This window comes from Littorina saxatilis, linkage group LG15, assembly GCF_037325665.1.
Source record: "Littorina saxatilis isolate snail1 linkage group LG15, US_GU_Lsax_2.0, whole genome shotgun sequence".
Lineage (NCBI taxonomy): Eukaryota > Metazoa > Mollusca > Gastropoda > Littorinimorpha > Littorinidae > Littorina > Littorina saxatilis.
In genome coordinates this window covers 30,985,384-31,005,825 of record NC_090259.1, presented here as the reverse complement: position 1 = coordinate 31,005,825, position 20,442 = coordinate 30,985,384, and the positions used below count along the sequence as shown (strand labels likewise).

General features: G+C 40.7%; 2 protein-coding genes across 5 annotated transcripts in view; both read right to left on the bottom strand.

Annotated features, from left to right (window-relative positions):
- Positions 1–20,442, bottom strand: part of LOC138947983 (uncharacterized) — a 627,639-nt gene that overhangs the window by 251,184 nt on the left and 356,013 nt on the right. The gene's annotated exons all lie outside the window — the stretch shown is intronic.
- LOC138949066 (uncharacterized) lies at positions 4,294–13,839 on the bottom strand. Of its 4 annotated transcripts, none has more exons than XM_070320794.1 (7): positions 13,592–13,839; positions 10,275–10,774; positions 9,161–9,870; positions 7,596–7,759; positions 6,453–6,977; positions 5,447–5,805; positions 4,294–5,073 (listed from the first exon to the last, which is right to left on the bottom strand). In XM_070320794.1, exons 2-7 carry the CDS (start codon positions 10,693–10,695, stop codon positions 4,682–4,684), a joined length of 2,571 nt encoding a protein of 856 aa, XP_070176895.1. In that variant the 5' UTR covers positions 10,696–10,774; positions 13,592–13,839; the 3' UTR covers positions 4,294–4,681. The 4 variants fall into 4 exon arrangements, with proteins under 4 accessions (XP_070176895.1, XP_070176893.1, XP_070176896.1 ...); XM_070320792.1 differs by having other exon boundaries at positions 13,673–13,839; XM_070320795.1 differs by having other exon boundaries at positions 10,275–10,764; positions 13,673–13,839.

Genomic DNA, 20,442 nt, shown 5'->3' with positions numbered 1-20,442 from the left:
TCTGGTCAACGGTGCGGCTTGGACCAAAAAAGGATGGACACGCAACTCGCTCAGCCAGCCAGCGCTGCGAGACTTACAGCGGCCAACTTCGCCGCGGCGCGCTCATTGGCTAAGTATTGAACTTGCGTCAAGGCCGATGCGCGTAGATTCCCAGAATGTTTACTTTCGGTTAGATTCTTCGACAGCATTCGCAGAGGTGACTGCCGTATTGTGTACCGCAGTCAGAAGTAATTTATTACTTTTGGCAGTTTAGTAACGTGATATCAGTTTTCAATTGTTCGTTCACTTATATTGCTTTCAGATTTAACACACAAGAAACAGTAGCACGGTTTTCGTTGCGAAAATGTGCATTGGCAGTGCTACGCGATCGAATTGTGTATTATGTACACGCGGTGTTCTTCTCAGGAAAAGACCGAAGCGACATGTGACGTCAGTCGTTCAGAGCGGTGGGATGGGGGGGTTCACATGGTTTGTTTGTTTCAGAACCACACCCATATACACACATTTCACATGTAAACCATTTGTCCGCCCCCTGTCGATATTTATCGACTAAGTTCCTTGTGTATATATGCGACGAGTCAGTACAAACATGCTTTGTACCCCCAAAGCCAAAAATGGAACAACCGACAGATAAAAACCTCATGATGCTTCTCAAGATCAATTAGACAGATAACGGAAGCATCTCTTTGAAATGCCCACTTACGTATAGGTCTTTTGAAAGTAAACCAGCACTCCCGTAAATATTAAAATTAGTCTTGATCAAAACACAACAACTGGGTAAAAAGATCTAAATCGCAGAAGAAGCTTAGCTTTTCAGGAGTCTTTTTTACATTTAGTCAAGTTTTGACTAAATCTTTTAACATAGAGGGGGGAATCGAGACGAGGGTCGTGGTGTGTGTGTGTGTGTGTGTGTGTGTGTGTGTGTGTGTGTGTGTGTGTGTGTGTGTGTGTGTGTGTGTATCCGGCATTTTGTAAAAGTTGAGGCGGCACTGTCACACCCTCATTTTTCAATAAAATTGATTGACATTTTGGCAAAGCAATCTTTTTTTCATAAAACGATCCGAATTTACGTTTATCGTATTGTTCATCATTTTCTGATTCCAAAAACATATAATTATGTTATATTCGGATTAAAAACAAGCTCTGAAAATTAAAAATATAAAAATTATTATTAAAATTAAATTTCCGAAATCGATTTAAAAACAATTTCATCTTATTCCTTATCCGTTCCTGATTCCAAAAACATATAGATATGATATGTTTGGATTAAAAACACGTTCAGAGAGTTAACAAGAATAGAGATATAGAAAAGCGGGCTATCCTCCTCAGCGCAACCGCTACCGCGCTTTTCTGTATTGTTAATTTCACTGCCTTTGCCACGAGCGGTAGACAGACGATGCTACGAGTGTACGGTCTTGCGGAAAAAATGCAATGCGTTCAGTTTCATTCTGTGAGTTCGACCGAGCTTGACTAAATGTTGTATTTTTGCCATACAGCATGACTTCCCTTCTTTGTCTCTGTTAATCTAGGGAGAAAATATCCAGCGATATTTCTCCGTAGGCCTAAAGTTCGGCCATGACCTAGGCAAAATAACTTGCGCAGCCGCAGAAACAAGAAAATGGAACTCTTTTAGGAAATGATTGGGAGCCACGCAAATTTGACCTCTTGATTCCGACCATGAACCCGCTGTTGATAATCTGGAAGGTCGTACCAGAAATGCAGATCTATCTCTGGCCGATTCATAGATTCAACCTACAAACTGCGACCTCATCTGTGATCAGACGGCCAAGCAATGCGTGAAATCTTTTATTCTAAAGCCTTATGGCTCGTTTCGACAAGCATTAAACGGATGAAATTAACCACATGCAGTTTATTCTTCAGAAAAATGCACACACAAAATGAGTTGGGTTCGGTGATTTGTACATAAACGTCTTCCTCGCGATAGATTCGCTGATTTGTCTTATGAAGCCGTCATCAACACGAACACAATGATTGCAGACGCAAACTCTGTACCTACACGACCGAGACACGTACAAGACTGATTATTTCACAGCTCAATCAATCAATGAGGCTTATATCGCGCATATTCCGTGGGTACAGTTCTAGGCGCTCTGCAGTGATGCCGTGTGAGATGAAATTTTATACGGCCAGTAATTGCAGCCATTTCGGCGCATATTTACCTTTCACGGCCTATTATTCCAAGTCACACGGGTATAGGTAGACCCTTTTGTCAATCGTGGGATCTTTAACGTGCACACCCAATGTAGTGTACACGGGGGGGAGTTCGGACACCGAAGAGAGTCTGCACACAAATTTGACTCTGAAATAAATTTCCGCCGAACCTGGGATCGAACTCACGCTGACAGCGGCCAACTGAATACAAATCCAGCGCGCTACCAACTGAGCTATATCCCCGCCCCAGCTGCAATGAGAATAGAGAACAAAGACGTTTTGGGTAAGCTTACTCACGTCAGGTCTTCACTGACAAGCTAGGAACAGACGGAAAATTCCGAACAAAAGTAAATACGGAGATTTAAGAAACGAAACGTTGGGACGTTTCGTTTTGAAGTTGTGGTAAACGTCATTATTTCGGGGGTCTCTCGCTGGAAAGGTGAAGGTCAACTGAAACGGAACGTGGAACGTCAAAACGCAGTCACGTTTTCCACCCCCAAAAAACGAACAATATTTCGTCAACTTTTGTGAGTATTTTTGCACACTAACAGTTTTATTTGTTGGCCATTTTATGCATTGCTAGATTCATCAACCCTTTCACAGTCTTTCAGCGCTGAGAATGTGTTCATTGGAGGTAGACAACTGTTGTGAACTGAAATATTTTGAAGGGTGCTGATCCTGGTACATTTATCCAACTTCATGGTGAGAAAGCAAATGGCGAAGCAGAAGTAGGTCATCGCATCGAATTTTTATTCTGGCTTCGTATGTGATCAGGTGCATGAATTGAAAAATGTGAAGCTCTTGTGCGTGCAATGCGAGTATGTCAATCCTTTATTGACTCGTGGAGTTGAAATTATGCCATGCCCAGTCAGCGGATCATATCCTGCCATGCCCGGCCTTTCATTCCGAAACGAAACGTGAATACATCTAAATCTTGTCTGCGGCCTATGCCGTCTCGTTACACGTTCCGTTTCGCGGGGTGACTCATTCACCAAACGAAACGAGCTGCAAAACGAAACGTGCTGTTTCTTAAATCTCGCTAATGACGTCAAAGTCTCTTTCGCTTTGCGTGTAACTTTGTCATGACATCTTTTTGTGACGACAGTATACGCGACAATTTGTTCGCTTCCGGTGACATTTTAGACTGAAAAGCAACTCAAAAGAAGGAGCTAAGCCAGTGTCTTGAAACAGCTGAAACACTCTTTTGGATTGCCGTTTCAATGTTAACCAAAATGTTAAAGAAGAAAAACAAGGTTCAGTTGCGAACTGACAGCGGATTAAGCATTTATTCCTGTTGATGAAGGTACGATTGAAGCTTTATTCTCTCCGTCAACCAACAAGACTAGATTTGTAGCAGACGAAAAACAAAGTGTGCGTTTTTCCTGTCTTGTGAAGGCGATTATGTCGTTATAAGTTATCTGTACGTTGTGAAGACATTTTAAAACAAAATTTAGCTTTGATGCGTCACGGGATATAAGCTTATACGTTTTCATCCATGGAATTGTTTTTTTCGTCTCGGCAGGGTGAATGAATTCATGATGTCTTTTCCGGAACTGGACAAAACTGGCCTTGCCAAGACTGAAACAAAATATAGTTCTACAACTTCTAGGCTTGGGTTGATTGCCCATGGTGAATTTCCAATGATTTGTTTCCACATCCCATGACAAATTCTCTTTACTTTGGTCATGCCATATATACGTTACAGCTCCGTCCATCCATGGTATCCGTCGCGATATAACCTTCGTGGTTGAAAACGACGTTAAACACCAAAGAAAGAAAGAAAGAAAGAAAGATCCATGGTATCGCGTGATATTTTGTCTCGACGGGGTGAAAGAATATAATGACGTCACTCTCGGCAGAGCCTCGAGTGACGTCATCATATTCATTGACCCAGTCTCGACAAAATATCAGGCGATACGATGGATGGACGGAGCTGTAACTTATACTTACGCGACTTGTTTTAACTTTGAAATCACAGTCATAGTTAAATAAACAAGCATCATTTTTACAAGAACAAACACAGGTAGCCTACGTACAAACACAGGTACGCACAAACACACATGCACACACACAAACACACACACACACACACACACACACACACACACACACACACACACACACACACACACACACACACGTACACACACACACACATACACACAACACACACACATAAGCACGAGCTCCCGCACGCGCGTATCACTGCCTGTGTGACTGTTTCGGGGAATTGTCTCCTAAGAGAAGGGACCTGGCATAACAGGTATCGCCATTGTTCATAATGGTCATGCCTAGCTGTGCCGCTGGACGGGTGCCAATTCGTCTTTAGAGAAATTCAAATGATAAGAATTATCGTTTTTCATAGTTTTCTTCCTTAGCTATGTTCGCTGCTCAGGAAAGGTGTCCTCTTAGTTTAGTAAACTGTCATTACAGGTATCACCATACTTCATTCTGTTCCCCCCTAGCTTTGACGATGTTCAGGGGAGGGGGGGGGGAGGGTCCTCGAGTATCAGTGTCGTTGTTCAGGGGGAGGTGTCACCAGTACCAGCTGGGACGTGCATCGAGAAAAGGCGTGCAGTCTCGCCCCGTCATCATCAGCAGTCGACTTGCCTTGTACAAAAACGACAATTTTCCTTTCAAGTCCCTGGATGTCCGGACTGTGAGCGACCACTACCTCGTCGTCGCAGGACATTGTGGCTACTTTACTCACACCTTCCTTCGTGGCGAGCACCCTGAACGGTATACCTGCCCCAATCAACCCTCGCAGGAAACTGCCATTTGACAATCTTTCCTTGCCACAGCGATCCATCGTTGTTTTGTGGAGATTGTGCCAGTACGTCAAGATAAACACGTCTCTAAAGTGAAGGGCCTTAGGACAATTTTGTGTGGTTCTTTCTGGATCTGAAAAAAACCAATGATGGGTTACATTTCTATCAAGTTTCCAAAGCGCCTGGAAGGAAATAAACCAAAGTCAACATTAGCTTTGGACATAGAGTCACACACCAACTCAAGTAATTAAATAAGTGCTTCATATATTTAGCACGTGTGCTGACCAGTCCATTTGAATAAAAAAAATGCACTATGACAAGTGATTTCACAGTGAGCAAATTGATTAACAAATAACTCGATCCTATTTAAATAAGGCACTTAACCTTTAACGTCAAAGCCAAAACATTACAACAACGACAAAATAATAAACAAACAAAAGACACAAAAACAAGGATAATACATTTATCATTCCAGCAAGCTTGAAAAAAAACCCGTGGGTACGCACTCTGTTTGCCAACTTCAAGCTCAAGAAGGATTTCTGCAACATTTTGTCCACACTTTTCACAGTCCCAAGACTCTCCGAGGCAATGACCTTCCCCAGTGTGGTATGCATGTTTCACAGGTGGCCCATGACACGGAACTGGGTGGGGTGGAGATGTGTATCCATGGACAGAACCACCCTCTTTGAGGTCGTCAGATTCCTGAATTACTTCGGTGACTGAGGGTGGTGTCCGTAAAGGCTCTGTCAGAATGACCTCGGTCAGCAGTGATGGTCTGTAGTCTGCGTACAAGGAAGCTGCCCAAAGATGAAGATTTGGGATCCTTTCATGTAGCTTGGTACAGAAGACAGTGAAAGGCTCCTCTCTGTTTTGATAGATAAAGGCTTGTAGTTAAAACATGTAATATGGTTAATTGAAAGCCCATCATGATTTTTACAATTTAAGCAGAGAAAAATGGTTTTAATTTAGGTGACCATCTCGTTTACTGTTTCATTAAAGCCTTATATAATAATTGTAATTTTTCTTTCATTTCACTAGAATTACCATTTTCTGTTATTGTGTTTGTATAATATACACAGTTGTTTTTCTGTGGGAATGTAAAAAAACACCTGTTATATTCAAGTTTGCTTTCAGTTTGTCTCCCTTGGATAAGGTTCTTTGTGAAAAATTGTTTACACAATGCCGTGGACTGGACAATTCTCATTACTTGTTTGTCCAGGTTGCACGCGCGCGTGTATGTATATATATATATTGCAAAACGTTTTTCTTCTCTTTGTCTCTCTCTTCTTCTCTCTCTCTTTCTCATTATCTGTCTCTCTGTCTGTTTCTCTCTGTCTTTTTTTTCTCTGTCTCTCTCTGCCTCTTTCTTTCTCACTCGTTCGTTCTCTTTTTTCTGTGTCTCTGTCTGCCTTTCTCTATTTGTATCTCTTTCTCTCTCCGTCACTCACTCTCTCTCTCTCTCTCTCTCTCTCTCTCTCTCTCTCTCTCTCTCTCTTTCGATTTCCTTCTTACTGGTTCATATTGAAGACTTCATCCACAATAACGTGAAGCTGCCCCGTCTTCTTGTGAACCAGTGCGCTCAGTTCTTCCACAGATTTATCTACGTCATCAGGAAACCGTCGAAAATCGTATTTGTGTAAACGCGTTTCTGCAGGGTTCTGTTGACGTGAATGTTGTCTCCGTCCAGCTGCAACAGAACGCTCCATCTCTTCTGTCTGATAGGAGATCATGTGGGAGGCTGCAAGACTTCCGTAGTGCGTACTGACGATGTGGACGTCTTGATTCTTACGTGCACACTCCCTTGCTTTCATAAGAAGGATCACAGATTTTCCTGTTCCTGGTGGACCGTGAACAAACACGAGTTTATCCCGTCTGCTGAGAATGCTCACTTGTTCGGGATGAAGCACAATGTCCACCGGAGTGAACCTAGAGGCTGTCTCTTCTACCCCCTCCCCTGGCGTACGTATATCTGAGTTGTGGGCAAGTGCGGGGTTCGACGAGCAGAACACCCTCACTGTAGTTGCTGGTCCCGCAAATCTGAAATCATCAAAATAAAAAGAAGCAAGTATAATAAATGTGACCCTCCACCACGGAATGAGTCGCATGTCACCTTTGCATGATTTTCATATTTGTACATTTTTCCAAAGAGTTTGTTATGCTCTATCCTGTGGTGAAAACCGTTTTAGAAAAGAGCGAAAACTGTTTGAGTTATAAGCCTGTGACTAAGGTGACCCTCACACTGTTACCAGACACACCCCGGACTTATAGTAAGCCTAGCACAGAACCGCGCGAGGTGACATACGACTCATTTCGTGGTGGAGGGTCACAAATATACTACAATGGCATTCTGCTTAACACTATAGATTAGTTGGGTTTCTAATTGTCGTCAACTGCAAAGTAAGACTGACACAAATTCACGAATGAATGAATTAGCGTTGTGCCGTTATTTAGGTTTCTTGAAGATTAATGTAAATGTGCTAGAGTTATTTAAAGCATTTTTCACCACGGAAGTCTTGTTACTGTGACAAATTATTGTGTAAAACATTACATATATAAATGTATTTATAATCTATTGATTAATCCATGTGAATGTATGTTTCATTCCAGTAATAGGAGCTGTTGGAATATTTCATTAAAATATGTAGTGTCTCTTACCGTGCAACAAGGTTCAGGTAAACAGGGTTTGTCATAGCAGGGTCTGTGCCGGCATCTGTCACCCGCTGTCGCCACCACCTTTCAGGGCTGAGGATGTCAATGGATAGCAGGCACAGAGGAACAGGGTCTGTTTCTTTGGGTGCGCCAAGTACATCGCAAAGTGACTGCAAACAAATTGTCTGGTATGATATATGTCCAGGTTTTACTTCCTCGATATATCAACCAGCATTTTTTTGCAAATAGGTTATTTGTCTTTTTTTGTGGTATTTAATTGTTCTAAGCCCATCCAGAGACCATTTATCCTGGACCACCAACTAGCTCTCTCTCCGCTCTTTCTCTCTATTACGAGGTACGTAGCGGCCTCTCGCATTTAGGAACCTACGCTTACAAGCCTTTCAGAAATCAGGGGGACGTGATATCCGGTGTCGATTGTAAACGTGGACGAAGTTGCCGAGGTAAGTTCTGAAAATGCTAAAATAAACTCAGCAAAAGTGCATATGGAACATGTTTTTCGATGAGTTTTGTTAAGTTTAGTTTGGAGTTTTGGAAAATCCAGTTCATTGTCACATCCCAGTGTCACAAATAACTGGAGCATGCTTTCTTTTCACTGTCTTCGAATCGCTGGCCTTTCAAACCGGACGCGACGCGCCCCTGAAAGTCGAGAGTCGTAACCTCGAAGGGTCACGTGACGAGTTGGCGGTCCAGGCTATTTGGTCTATGGCCCATCTCATTTGAGTTAAGGTATCTTGGCCTCTGCTCAACTTACGTTTAAACTTTGCCACCCCCTCTTTCTCCAGCTCAATTTATTTTTTTTCTCGTCCGAGTAGTACCCTCTTCATCGGAACTGTCAGAGAGATGTCATTAAACAGCTAATAGTTTGTTTTTTCTTCGTTCATGGGCTAAGACTCCCACGTTCACTCACGTTTTTAGCACGAGTGGAATTTTACGTGTATGACCGTTTTTACCCCGCCATTCAGGCACCATACGCCGATTTCGGGGGAGGCATGCTGGGTATTTTCATGTTTCTATAACCCACCGAACTCTGACATGGATTACAGGATCTTTTCCGTGCGCACTTGGTCTTGTGCATGCGTGTACACACGAGGGGGGTTAAGTCACTAGCAGGTCTGCACATAAGTTGACCTGGGAGATTGGAAAAATCTCCACTCTTAAACCACCAGGCGGCAGCGACCGGGATTCGAACTCACGACCTCCCGATTAGGAGGCCGATGTCTTACCACCACGCCACTGCGCCCAGCTGATAGTTGATTGCCTATTATATTTTGTGTGGACTCCTGTTATCGAAATTCCTGGGCACATTAGATCGATTATTCTACTTCTTTCCTTTGCAACTCTACGTGGCCCCTGTTTTTTTTTCTGTTATCCAACTTCATTCTTGTTTTATTGTTTGTTCATTCTTTGTTACCCTACATAGCCAATCCATTCAGCTCCGTCCTTTTTTGTGTACCCCATTCCCTTCTCTATCAATCATAATTTGTTTGTCTACCTCTTCCCCTTTTTTAAGTACTTTTCCTGAACGCTCTTTATTCACCGCACACTGGTACCTCTCTCAGATGCTTCCTGGAATCAAGTACCCTGCGCATTTGTTCTTCAGAGATGTTTGGCAGCATCAAAGTTGTTGTAATCCGGGGTTTGTCTGTCTCATCCCCGGGAATCAGATCATTCAGCACTTTCACACATTTGTTCAGCTGTGAAATGGCCTGCTCAATCTTGTCAACCAAAATGTTGTCTTTCGCTTGCTCTGTTATTGACAGCTGACCAAAATTGTCTCCCACAGATTTAATCTCACCAGCAATGACACCATAATTTCTGTGGATGATCAGAATATCAAAGTCTCCTTCGACTTTCTTCTCGTCACTCAACAACGCTGAAATGTCGTCAGGCAGCAGCAAAGTCACTGCTGCAGTATAGGATGGTTTGTTTGGATAGTTGCCAAACTGCAGCTGAGAAATAACAAACATCACCTGTTTCTCAGAAAGCTTCTCAATACACCTTAGGACATTGTTGTGAGTTTGGTCCTCACGGATATCACTGTCCTGCGAAGGGGATCGTGTAACCAAAACGTTCTGTCTGCCCACCGTGTCTTTCTTATGGTGTGTTCTGTTCATGTAGACAGGTGGTAAGAAGTAAGTTCTGACATCAAGATAAGGGTACCACGCTTTGGTTCGCTCTTCCCATGAAACTATTTCAGATGGAATGGAGACACTGTCACGGCGCCGATGCTCGTTGATTTGACCTTCCAAGTTTCCATGTCCTGAAAAGAATTGTAGCATAAATAATGTGTTCTGACCGCATTCGATCGAATTCTTCGCACAATATAAAAGGGATATATTGCTGTAAGTTATCCTGAAGTACGTATGGTCGGATTACATGGATATCTTTCCAGAGGTTTCTCTTTCACCCGTTCCTAAAAGCAAATACGTGTATGTACATACTCAAAATCCAACTCAAGTATGCCCTTCTTTATTCCCAGCCTACATACTAATTATCATATTGTGTACCCTTTAGTGGACAACCCATCCCAACCGTAAGTGCATGGACGATCTGTCAAATCAAAGATTAAAATGTATCAAAAGAATCACACGGATACATACGTGTTGCATATAAGTAAACAACACTTTCACGCTTCTCTTTTGAAGCATTCATGGTGTGCATTACCTTTAACTGTGGGATGAGTGGTTTGGCTATCTGCATGCTTGCTTCTTGCGCCTCCATATGCCTGGGTATCTGAAGAACTTCTTTGTCTTGGTTGTTGTCTGCCGGATGGCTGACATTGTGATGGATTCTGCTTTGCATGGGAACAAGAAGGAGGCAATCTTTGCACACGTCCATCTTCTTTAAAATCATAATACTGGCAGGCTCCCTGATGTGATGGACGCCCCCTTACGTCACAATTTCCATATTCCCTGTATTGATTGACGTGTGCCACAAACAAAGACACTGTAGTCGGGCAGTAACGTTGAATATGGCCATACTTGCTGCACTTATAACACTGACGTTTTGTTTTGCAGCAATGAAGAGCCTTGTGACCTGACTGTTCACAATTCCAGCATTTAAAAGTGTGCTCCCTACTTTGCATTTTGCATCAGTCGTTATGCTCGCATGCTGTATCTCCCGCAGATGAAGTACACAAACGCATCAGTTGATTCTGTGACATCCTGCACATGTACATGTCATTCAATGAAAACGTTTCGTTTCCCAGTATTAAATCTCATTTGTTTTTGTACGCAATGAAACAACAAGGACAAATAAAATAATCGTTAAGAATAATCATTAACAACAAAAACAATAGGCATAGTTTTGCTTCAGGGACTCAAACTTTTATTTTCGCAATGGAGTACTGAACTTAAAGTTGTAAAGATCGTTTGCAAGTATAATCGATGAATACACAAACAGCATGGCATCTTAATCTGTCTTGCCGTGATAAGTAATGTTTAACGCCCTCACGGTAAAACCAGTAGGGGCATGTTCCCGGGTTTGACCCAGACTTTATATGGGGAAGAAAAAAAAGAAGTAAAGGGCTTGCTCGTAGGACTCCAGATTTTCTGTTCTTATAAATAGCAACGGAAATTTCCAGTAGTTTTGTTTGTCTCTTTCTAGCGCTGTAATCATTCTAAATATAGTTCTCGTTAACAGTGATTTCTCGTAAAGAAGTAAAGAAGTGTCAGGTTGATCAATGTGTAACTGATTTCTTTGTTACTTGTTTTCATGAGTAAGTATTCTGTTGTGAGCTTTCTTCAGATGTCTGCACCGCTCCATTCTTTTCTATTATTGTGCTTGTTTGAACGGGTCCGATCACTAATATGTTTGAAATGTGTAAATGTGTGCCGTGTGTGTGTGTGTGTGTGTGTGTGTGTGTGTGTGTGTGTGTGTGTGTGTGTGTGTGTGTGTGTCTGTGTGCCTGTGTGTGTCTGTGTGTTTGTTTGTCTTAACGTCTGTGTGTTAGATTCTGTGTATGTGTGTATGGGTGTGTGTGTGTGTATGTGTGTGTGTGTATGTGTGTGTTTATGTGTGTGTGTGTGTATGTGTATGTGTGTGTTTGTGTGTGTATGTGTGTGTGTGTGTTCGGGAGTTAGAATGTCAATGGATAGCATTGCAGTTGCCGCACTATTATCATATTGTTATAAAATGTGCCACACACACAATCCTTCAAGAGTTATCAAAAAAATTGCTTATCACCCAATTTGCCCATGGCACTATTCCTGTTGTCACAAGAACAACATGCTTTGACAGAAAGCTACTACATTCATCTCTACCAAAGGAAACATATAAACAAAAGGTACAATTTTTCATGGCGAAAACTTAACATTACTTTGTCACATTATAGTTCAATGAAAAAGCAAAAAGGGTGTGCAATGTTTGTTAATCGTATTTGCACCATGGATAGTTTTGTTGACGCATGTTTTAATTCTGAATTAAAACCTATGTTCACGCTAGTAATTTGCGGTTCAAATCTACATTGAAGGTATTTTATACAAACTCTACCTTTGTAATGTGTAATTTTGAGTAATTCTCCTTGGTTCATATAATTGTATGAGGGTGTATGTCATCCTGAACTCAGGTCAAAATGAGTTCGGCTCATTCTCTCCCTGAAAGGATGCCTTGGTTTTCCTTGTCTGGCAAGGAAATCGATTTTTACATAATTTATTTAGATCTTTTCGTAATGTGTTATGGATGTAAGCAGATTCGCGATCGTCGATAATGATTTTTCATGGTGTTGTGTAATTTTTAAATTACAAAGGAATTGATATGTAAGACAGTTTCAAGGGAGCTATTTTTCGCGGCTGTATTTACTGTGCAAACAACTCTAAATATGGAAAAAGTGTCACGTGATAATTAACCGTTTGGTTTTGGCGCTCACTGGAGCAGACGATTTTTTCTGTAACCAGTTGACAGTGATGAAACCATATATTACGGTCTCCTTCCGGCAGCAGTCCCAAAATTTCGACTTGTTTTGACCTTAGAACGATGTCTTTATCATAACTGTGAAGAACAGAACGGAGATCACTGTCGAAGTCGGCCAATCTGCAATCATTTTCGTCTCGCGAACACTGACTCTCTCAAATTTAGATCAGTGCTCGCGAAAAACATATGGGAGATAACTCTGTATTCTTGTTTTGATAGATTCGCGTAGGACTGTAGCGTCCGGTCAGAGAGACAACTGGCAATAGCCGTAGAGCGATGCTTATCAGAATGGGTGTATGTAACATGCAGCCCGTGTGCCATTTTTAAGCATTATGAATACATAAGATTACAATGTAAAAGAGGATATCTTCACAGTACTAAATTTACTAACCTCTAGACAAAAAGGGTAAGCCCATAAAATGTATCTTACTTACTTTTCACGCAATATACTAGTTGCCTTCATTGTAAAACAGAGGAAACGACCTGTTGTCAGAACAGGGACATACACTTCCTCATATTTATGATGAGGAAAGGATTTATACGTAATATCAAAATACTTAAAGCCCATAGTTTATTGCTCACCCATGTCTTGAGATAGTGACCAAGGCTGATAAAAGCACCATTACTGTTTGTTGTTGAAGCTATTCCTGCTGCGGCTGCTGCGGCTGCTGTTGTTGTTGTTGTTGTTGTTGTTGTTAAGCAAAGAAGTAATATAATTGTACATTTAATGTATCATATTGTAATTCGATTATTGGCATTTTAATATCTTTACATCACTGAAAATTCCTTACCCCACTGTTGTTACCTTAGTAACAAATGCTTGAGAAACGAGCCGGTAGGCTTTACACTATCAAAAGAGAAGAAACGTTTCCCGATAACGACGTACAGAAATGATGCAGCATATTGTTTCCTACTGCGTAGTTTGCTTGTTATGCTTGACAGAGAGATACTTGTGTAAGCTTACAAGTTGCGGAGTACAAGAATTAAACTACCATGACGCCTTGATATGAATGCTTTGTAGTTCCTGATTTTTCAACAAAGCATATTTTATTTTTATACATTTTTTCTACCTTTGCGTGGTCTTTTTCACAGTGAGGCTCAAGTGTATTACTCCGATTTGACAACAACTTCGATACCTGTGAGTAACTTACTAGTTTGTCCAGCTGTCATGATTAGAATCCGTGCACGTTATCACCACACAAAACACCTGGACACAGAAGTCCACGAGGAAGCACTGACCATGCAAACTTAGAATTGTTGCGACGTTGAGCGTCCCTTCTGTTCTCAAATACTGGAACAGCGGCCTTTGTGGGTTCTTTTAAAGATTGAATAATCGGCAAAACCAAGAGCTATAAATAGCTGAGTTGCTGACGGTCTCCTTGAAGGTCACATTGTGACCTTCAAGGTCACATTGTGAACACTGTGTACACAGCTGTGTGCACAGAGCGACGATATGTTTCACTTGCTGCATTTTAAAGCCTTTTGCACTCAAGCATAAGCCAAATCAACTTACTATTATCTCATTGACAAGTGTACTTAAAACAGGAATATTCATTACGGTTACTTACACACCTGGAAATTGCAAATGTGTTTGATTAATAAATGGTTTACTTCTAGACGCTATCATTATAGGACTGATTGATTATTATCTTCCGTGAATTGAGCCATGGGAGTCTGGTTTTTGCTTACGATTTAAGGCTAATATCAAAAGTGTATTGAAACTATACCGTTGTTGCTTGATATTCTTGAGAGAGAGAGAGAGAGAGAGAGAGAGAGAGAGAGAGAGAGAGAGAGAGAGAGAGAGAGAGAGAGAGAGAGAGAAAGAGAAAGCGGAGAGAGAGAGAGAGAGAGAGAGAAGAGAGAGAGAGAGTGAGAGAGAGAACATGTGAAAGAAAGAGACTAAGACAAAGAGAGAGAGGTCATGCACAACAGAACAGTTGTTGACCGGCAGATCACTAGATATTGTTATCTAGACTCCTGTCAGACTTCCTACATGATCAATTGGGAAACAAATATGGTAATAACAAATGAATCAATGCTCCCACCACATGCCGTGATCGGTATATCTTGCTTTGTGATCCAAGGTGAGCCTTATCAGAACTTACACAGATACGTGTGTAAGTTACGTTTGGGCCATGATTTTGTTTTATTTTATCATTATTATGTGACGTAATTTGTTTGTATTTTGTGTTTCATGTTCTGAAAGCGGGCAGCACACATGCACGCACATACACACACACACAGACACACACACACAGACACGCACACACAAACACACACACGAACACACACACAAACACATACACACACACACACACTAACGCACACACAGACACACACACACACACACACACTAACGCACACACTAACACACACACAGACAGACACACACACACGCACACACACATATTAATTAACACTTACACTAACACTAACACTAACACTATTACTAAAAGTTATACACAAACCAATGGTGCTCTTATTAGTCCTCGAAGGTTATTACGACAACTGCCTATTCAATCATAAGAAACGCTTTTGTGTTGAACTCCAAACTGATATATATCGACCAATCCTGACCCGCCGATCAACACGTTCCTTTTGACTTGTTTAATGCACGAATCGAGTCAAGAGGCATACAACTGATTTACGTGTGCATGCTTTATGATCTCGACGAGAGATTAGCATGTTTTCTTCACTTGGCATGCTGCCAAGAGAGTCTATTCAAGAGACCCTACAACTAAATCAGTGCGTCAGTTTTCGTGCATTGAAATTACTGTAGCAGTCGTGTATTATCAGCAGTATCAGATATTAAGGGCCCCTCTCAAACGACACTTTGGTTTGGTAAGGAAATAAGTAGGAATGGCTATACCTGGCTTGCACCGCAAACGGAGTATATGACCGTGTAAACACTCTCAACACCTATAATTCAGGTAATATGCACACTCGGATGTGCGTGCATTAATTCATAGTCAACGCTCGCGATTGAGATAACGTCCCACTAGTCCGAGGGTTCACTAGTCCGAGGGTTCACAAGTCCGAGGGTTCACTAGTCCGAGGGTTCACTAGTCCGAGGGTTTACTATAGACGCTTGATTTTTCCAGTTCGTCCCACTAGTCCGAGGGTTCACTAGTCCGAGGGTTCAATAGTTTAGGGTTTACTATAGACGCTTGATTTTCCAGTTATTATACCGCCCCTTAAAAGGCGGTATATAGGTTTCACTGTGTGTGTGTGTGTGTGTGTGTGTGTGTGTGTGTGTGTGTGTGTGTGTGTGTGTGTGTGTGTGTGTGTCCGCAAATAGATATCCGATGTTTGAGAACCGATTTCAATGAAATTATGTGTGAGGCTGTAGTACAACCCAGGCTCGATCCTCTCCATAATTCAGGTCGGTGGGATAACTAATTGACCCTCACGGGCAAAAGGAAACCCGAGGTGCTATATACTATGACGTAATTGTCCAGTCGGGGCGGTATCCTGATAAATTTAATATCCTTTCTTCAGTCAAAATATAAATAACTAAGTTTCTTGGGGGAAATAGTCTGAGATTTCTTCAGTCAAAATATAAAACACCACATTATCTTTTTGAATGAAAACAACTCAGTGTTTTTATGAGAATATTCTTCGATTTGGTTCCCACAGCAGTGAAAAACACACGCACGCACGCACACGCACAGCCACGCACACATACTCACACAAAATAAAAACAAATCAAATTGAATATCCTTTGTTCAAGCGTCTATAGTGAACCCTCGGACTAGTGAACCCTCGGACTAGTGGACCCTCGGACTAGTGAACCCTCGGACTAGTGAACCCTCGGACTAGTGGACCCTCGGACTAGTGAACCCTCGGACTAGTGAACCCTCGGACTAGTGAACCCCTCTCCAAAAAAACGTATCGATTCATTGAGCTCCGTTCGAGGTGTTTTTAGAGCCATTGAAAGCCTTGCGATTTTTATTCGTACGTTATATTTGGCCAGGTATTCGCTGGTATTTTGCTATTACATATCACCCCCCCCCCTCCCCATAAAATACTTGCTAATTTAACAAAGAAAACATTCCAGTTTTGATTTTGTGATTCTAATATTACTAAACTTTAGTTCAAATGAAATTGCTTTAGCAATGCTTTGCGTTGTGCACACAAACATACATAAACACACAGACACAGACAACCACACACACACTAACGGACGCGCGCACACGCACACACACACACACACACACACACTCGCAAGAAAGAAAGAAAGAACTAAAGACAGAAAGAAGGAAATAAAGACAGTCAGAAAGAAAGAAACAAACAAAAAAGAGACGGGCAAATATAATAAGAAGCAAATAGTGACCCCAAAAAATACAAACAGGGAGATAAATAAATTGAAACAAACAGACTGCATTTCCTTTAAAAGGCTTTATTGTTTTCTAGTATATATATATCAAAGCAAAATGATCATGGATTGGAATTTTATTCTACTGCTTACAAGACATTGATCTGCTCGACGAGGTTGAGATTTGATAATAAATTGAACGTTTTTGATGTTCCTGTAAAACCATCGCTAAGTTTCTTTTGATTTGTTAATAGTGGTCTTACATTCATTTAATGTCGGCTAGCTGTCTTGAAATCTCATGTTTGGATCCAGTTTTTGCAGTTGTTAGCAAAAAAACAGCTATTTATAGTCATGTCAAATCATACTTTTAAACCTGAAGTTTCAGGTGAGTGCAATTTCGTGATCACATGTATTGTATGCATACTACCACATGAAACATTCTTTTAATTAGCTCTGAATAATGTGAGCTTGAGACGAAAATTTTAGCGAATGTGTGGAATACCTTTTGCTTGTGACAACTGCAAAGCCTGGATGTATCAGCGAGATTACACAGAGTAAGTCATATCTGACTTCCACTGTCCTACATAACAGTTTTACTTGCAATGATTGAAGACATAGTTAATAAGATGAGACCACATTATACTTTGCATGAGCTTCAATGATGTAATAACTCATTCAAAACCTTTCTTTGGTCCTCAGGGATTATTGATAAACAAAGATACATGTTCTGTCTATGTAAAGAAGCAACAAGAAAAAATCAAAAAAATCACGTGCATATACTTATTCAGAAAATAATACTTGACATTACAATACCTTTAATCTAGTTTAGAAAAAAAACTACTATCTAGTAAATACGAATGAATATGAATTTGAGCAGATAAAACATTGGAATGGTAAGATTGCATTTTTCTATTGCAGTTAGATTGGTTTGTAGATTCATGCCTTTTGAACTACAATAACCTGTATACCACTGAAGGTCTGTCCAGGATTTTGCATGGAACAAAAACATCTTTCAACTTGGACACATACGAACGATCAACTGCCTGGTTGTGTGTGTGTGTGTGTGTGTTTGTGTGTGTGTGTGTGTGTGTGTGTGTGTGTGTGTGTGTGTGTGTGTGTGTGTGTGTGTGTGTGTGTGTGTGTGCCTTTTTTGCAAAATGGGAAGATTTGACTGAATGAATTTTGCACATTGGCGTAGATTTGAATTAAGAAGATAATTCGGCAAACACATTCAACTGATAGGCAGCAACCTGGCTAGAGATATTCTGTAAGTGTTAAAGTGGAAAGATATCCTTTTTTCCGTGTGTTCACACAATAAGAACAAAATTGAAAAGTGAAGATAAATGCGGATCGCTTTTTAGTAGCTCTGGTGTGCTGAATTATCGGGGATAGAGCATGCACACGTAAATCAGTTGTATGCACCTTGACTCGATTCGTGCATTAACAAAAAGTTTCCCAAACATCTTTTAGGTTTAGGCAAAAATCAAAACAAACAAAAAACCTGCAAGTTATCTAAAATTATGTCATGATGTGGGCTGATTAGCACTTGCAAAAAACCAGAAGCAGACTTAATATAGCATTATGTAAAATACTGCAAAATGCAGTTCAACTGATTTAGTGTAGTAGGTATGTAACCAGCAGACATGTCCGGGGTTTACAAAATACTGAAACTAACTCAACTGAAGATAACTAAAAATCCAAAATATAACAAAGGGAAACAAAGCAAATCAAAACAATACAAAACAGAGTGAGTAGGATTACATTATTTAAAAGATAAAATAAAACCAAACAGATCAAAATAATGAATAATACAAAAAGCATACTTTCAACAGCAAGACAAAAAATGCATTCAGTCTTACTGAATGCTGAAACAAAAAATAATAGTGCATGTCGTCTTTACATCAGTGATGGAAACAACTCTGTCCGTAGTGTCGCTAGCTTTAAAACCAGTTATCGCTATCGGCGAGGGTTCGATCCGCATGTTCGGCATGGGATTTATTTTGAACTTTGTGCAGACTCTCTTCGGTGTCCGAACACCCCTGTGTGCACGATAGAGAACTTAAGTTCACAGCAAAAGTCTCAGAGCTTGGGAACATGAATACCCGCATACAGGAAAAAGGAGAAAAAAAAGGATAGCCGTACTGTATGGCAGCTCGTTTTCTCTAGTGAGAAAGCTGCCCACATTTACATGAGGGTAACCTCACATGGCTAAATGAAATTCTATCTTATATTATCTTAAGTAAGCATTAAGACATGGACGACCATGTACAAGAAAGCTTAGTATCAAATTTAACTTATTTCTAAATTCTTGGGCAATTTTTATTCTTACAATATATAATTTTGTATCTAAAATCAAGCAATTAATGTATTTACAGTTGTGCATACATAATTATGATCAAGACAAGAAAACGTCGAATTTAAAATCCTCTATCAGGTCAGTGGTTATTTCAAATGAAAATCTCTATCAATAAGTCTGATTACCACGAGTTAACAATTATTATATAAATAAGTGTATAGTGGTTACTGTTATTAATCATACAAGATGACACAATCTGAAGTGCATTCAAAGCAAAACAGAAAATCGTTTGAGTATACATATATTCTATGGCTTTTAATGACCAAGGCTTTTTGGTGAAGCTTTCTCACACAAATTAAACACACGTTTGAAGTATTAAACACACAGATAAACACACATACCCCCCCCCAAAAAAAAAAATGTGAGCACTTGGTTGAAAAACATATGTAAAAAGGGAAGGAAATAAATAGAGGAAGAAAGAGAAGGAAAGAAGAAACAGGCAAAAATAATTAAGCTCACGTTCAAATTATTGTTACATTAAAACAGCAACAAGTAAAGAAACAACAAACATGCTGATGCAATAAACACGTATATATATATTAACTAGAGGAATACCCGGCTTCGCCGGGGTGAATCGCGAGACAGAGACAGACAGCGTGGCGGTTCATCACAATCACCTCTGCAGGCGAAGTCCTGTCAAACGGGATTGAGAATTTTAGAGCTTATTTCTTAGCCCTATATTATCTGCTGTGGCTTCTCACATGCCAGAACATACAGACAGACAAAAGCCGCTAGACCCCATCACAAACAGAACTCTATAATACATAGGTTTTTGCCTACACACACACACACAAACACACACACACACAGAGAAGCCGTATATATATATGCATATCTGTATCTATAAATATATAGAGATAGGTGAGAGTGTATTTTTCGCGTGGCTATAAATTGATTCGACCTTTTCACTTTGACAGTAAGAACAACTTACGGGTGCAAGGGAAGCGTTCTGGACAGCGCAGTGACATTCTAAAAATAAATAGTAACTTACAACTGAACGGGAAAGCCACACGAAGGAAGGGAGATAAACGCCAAACACTGGAGAAGATAAGGAAGAGTTACTTATAATGGTGAAATGAACACAAAAACGAACATGAGTTTAGCGCTGCGCGCTGAGAGCACGTGTTGAAATATCTCATCGATGATATTGTGTCCGGGGTGTAGCTGAATACGGTGTCCAAATTTGAAAAAGAACCACCGAGAACTTTGGCGTTGTGATGTGGTGTAGCGGCTATGGTGTGTCGGTATGG

Bases quoted from the DNA above. Each gene is read 5' to 3' on its own strand.
- LOC138949066 (XM_070320794.1), bottom strand. From the start codon at position 10,695: ATGCAAAGTAGGGAGCACACTTTTAAATGCTGGAATTGTGAACAGTCA. The intron at 9,871-10,274 runs GTAATGCACACC...AATTCTTTTCAG, and splicing joins CACTCATCCCACAGTTAAAG to GACATGGAAACTTGGAAGGT. The intron at 7,760-9,160 runs GTACCAGTGTGC...ATTTGTTTGCAG, and splicing joins CCAGGAAGCATCTGAGAGAG to TCACTTTGCGATGTACTTGG.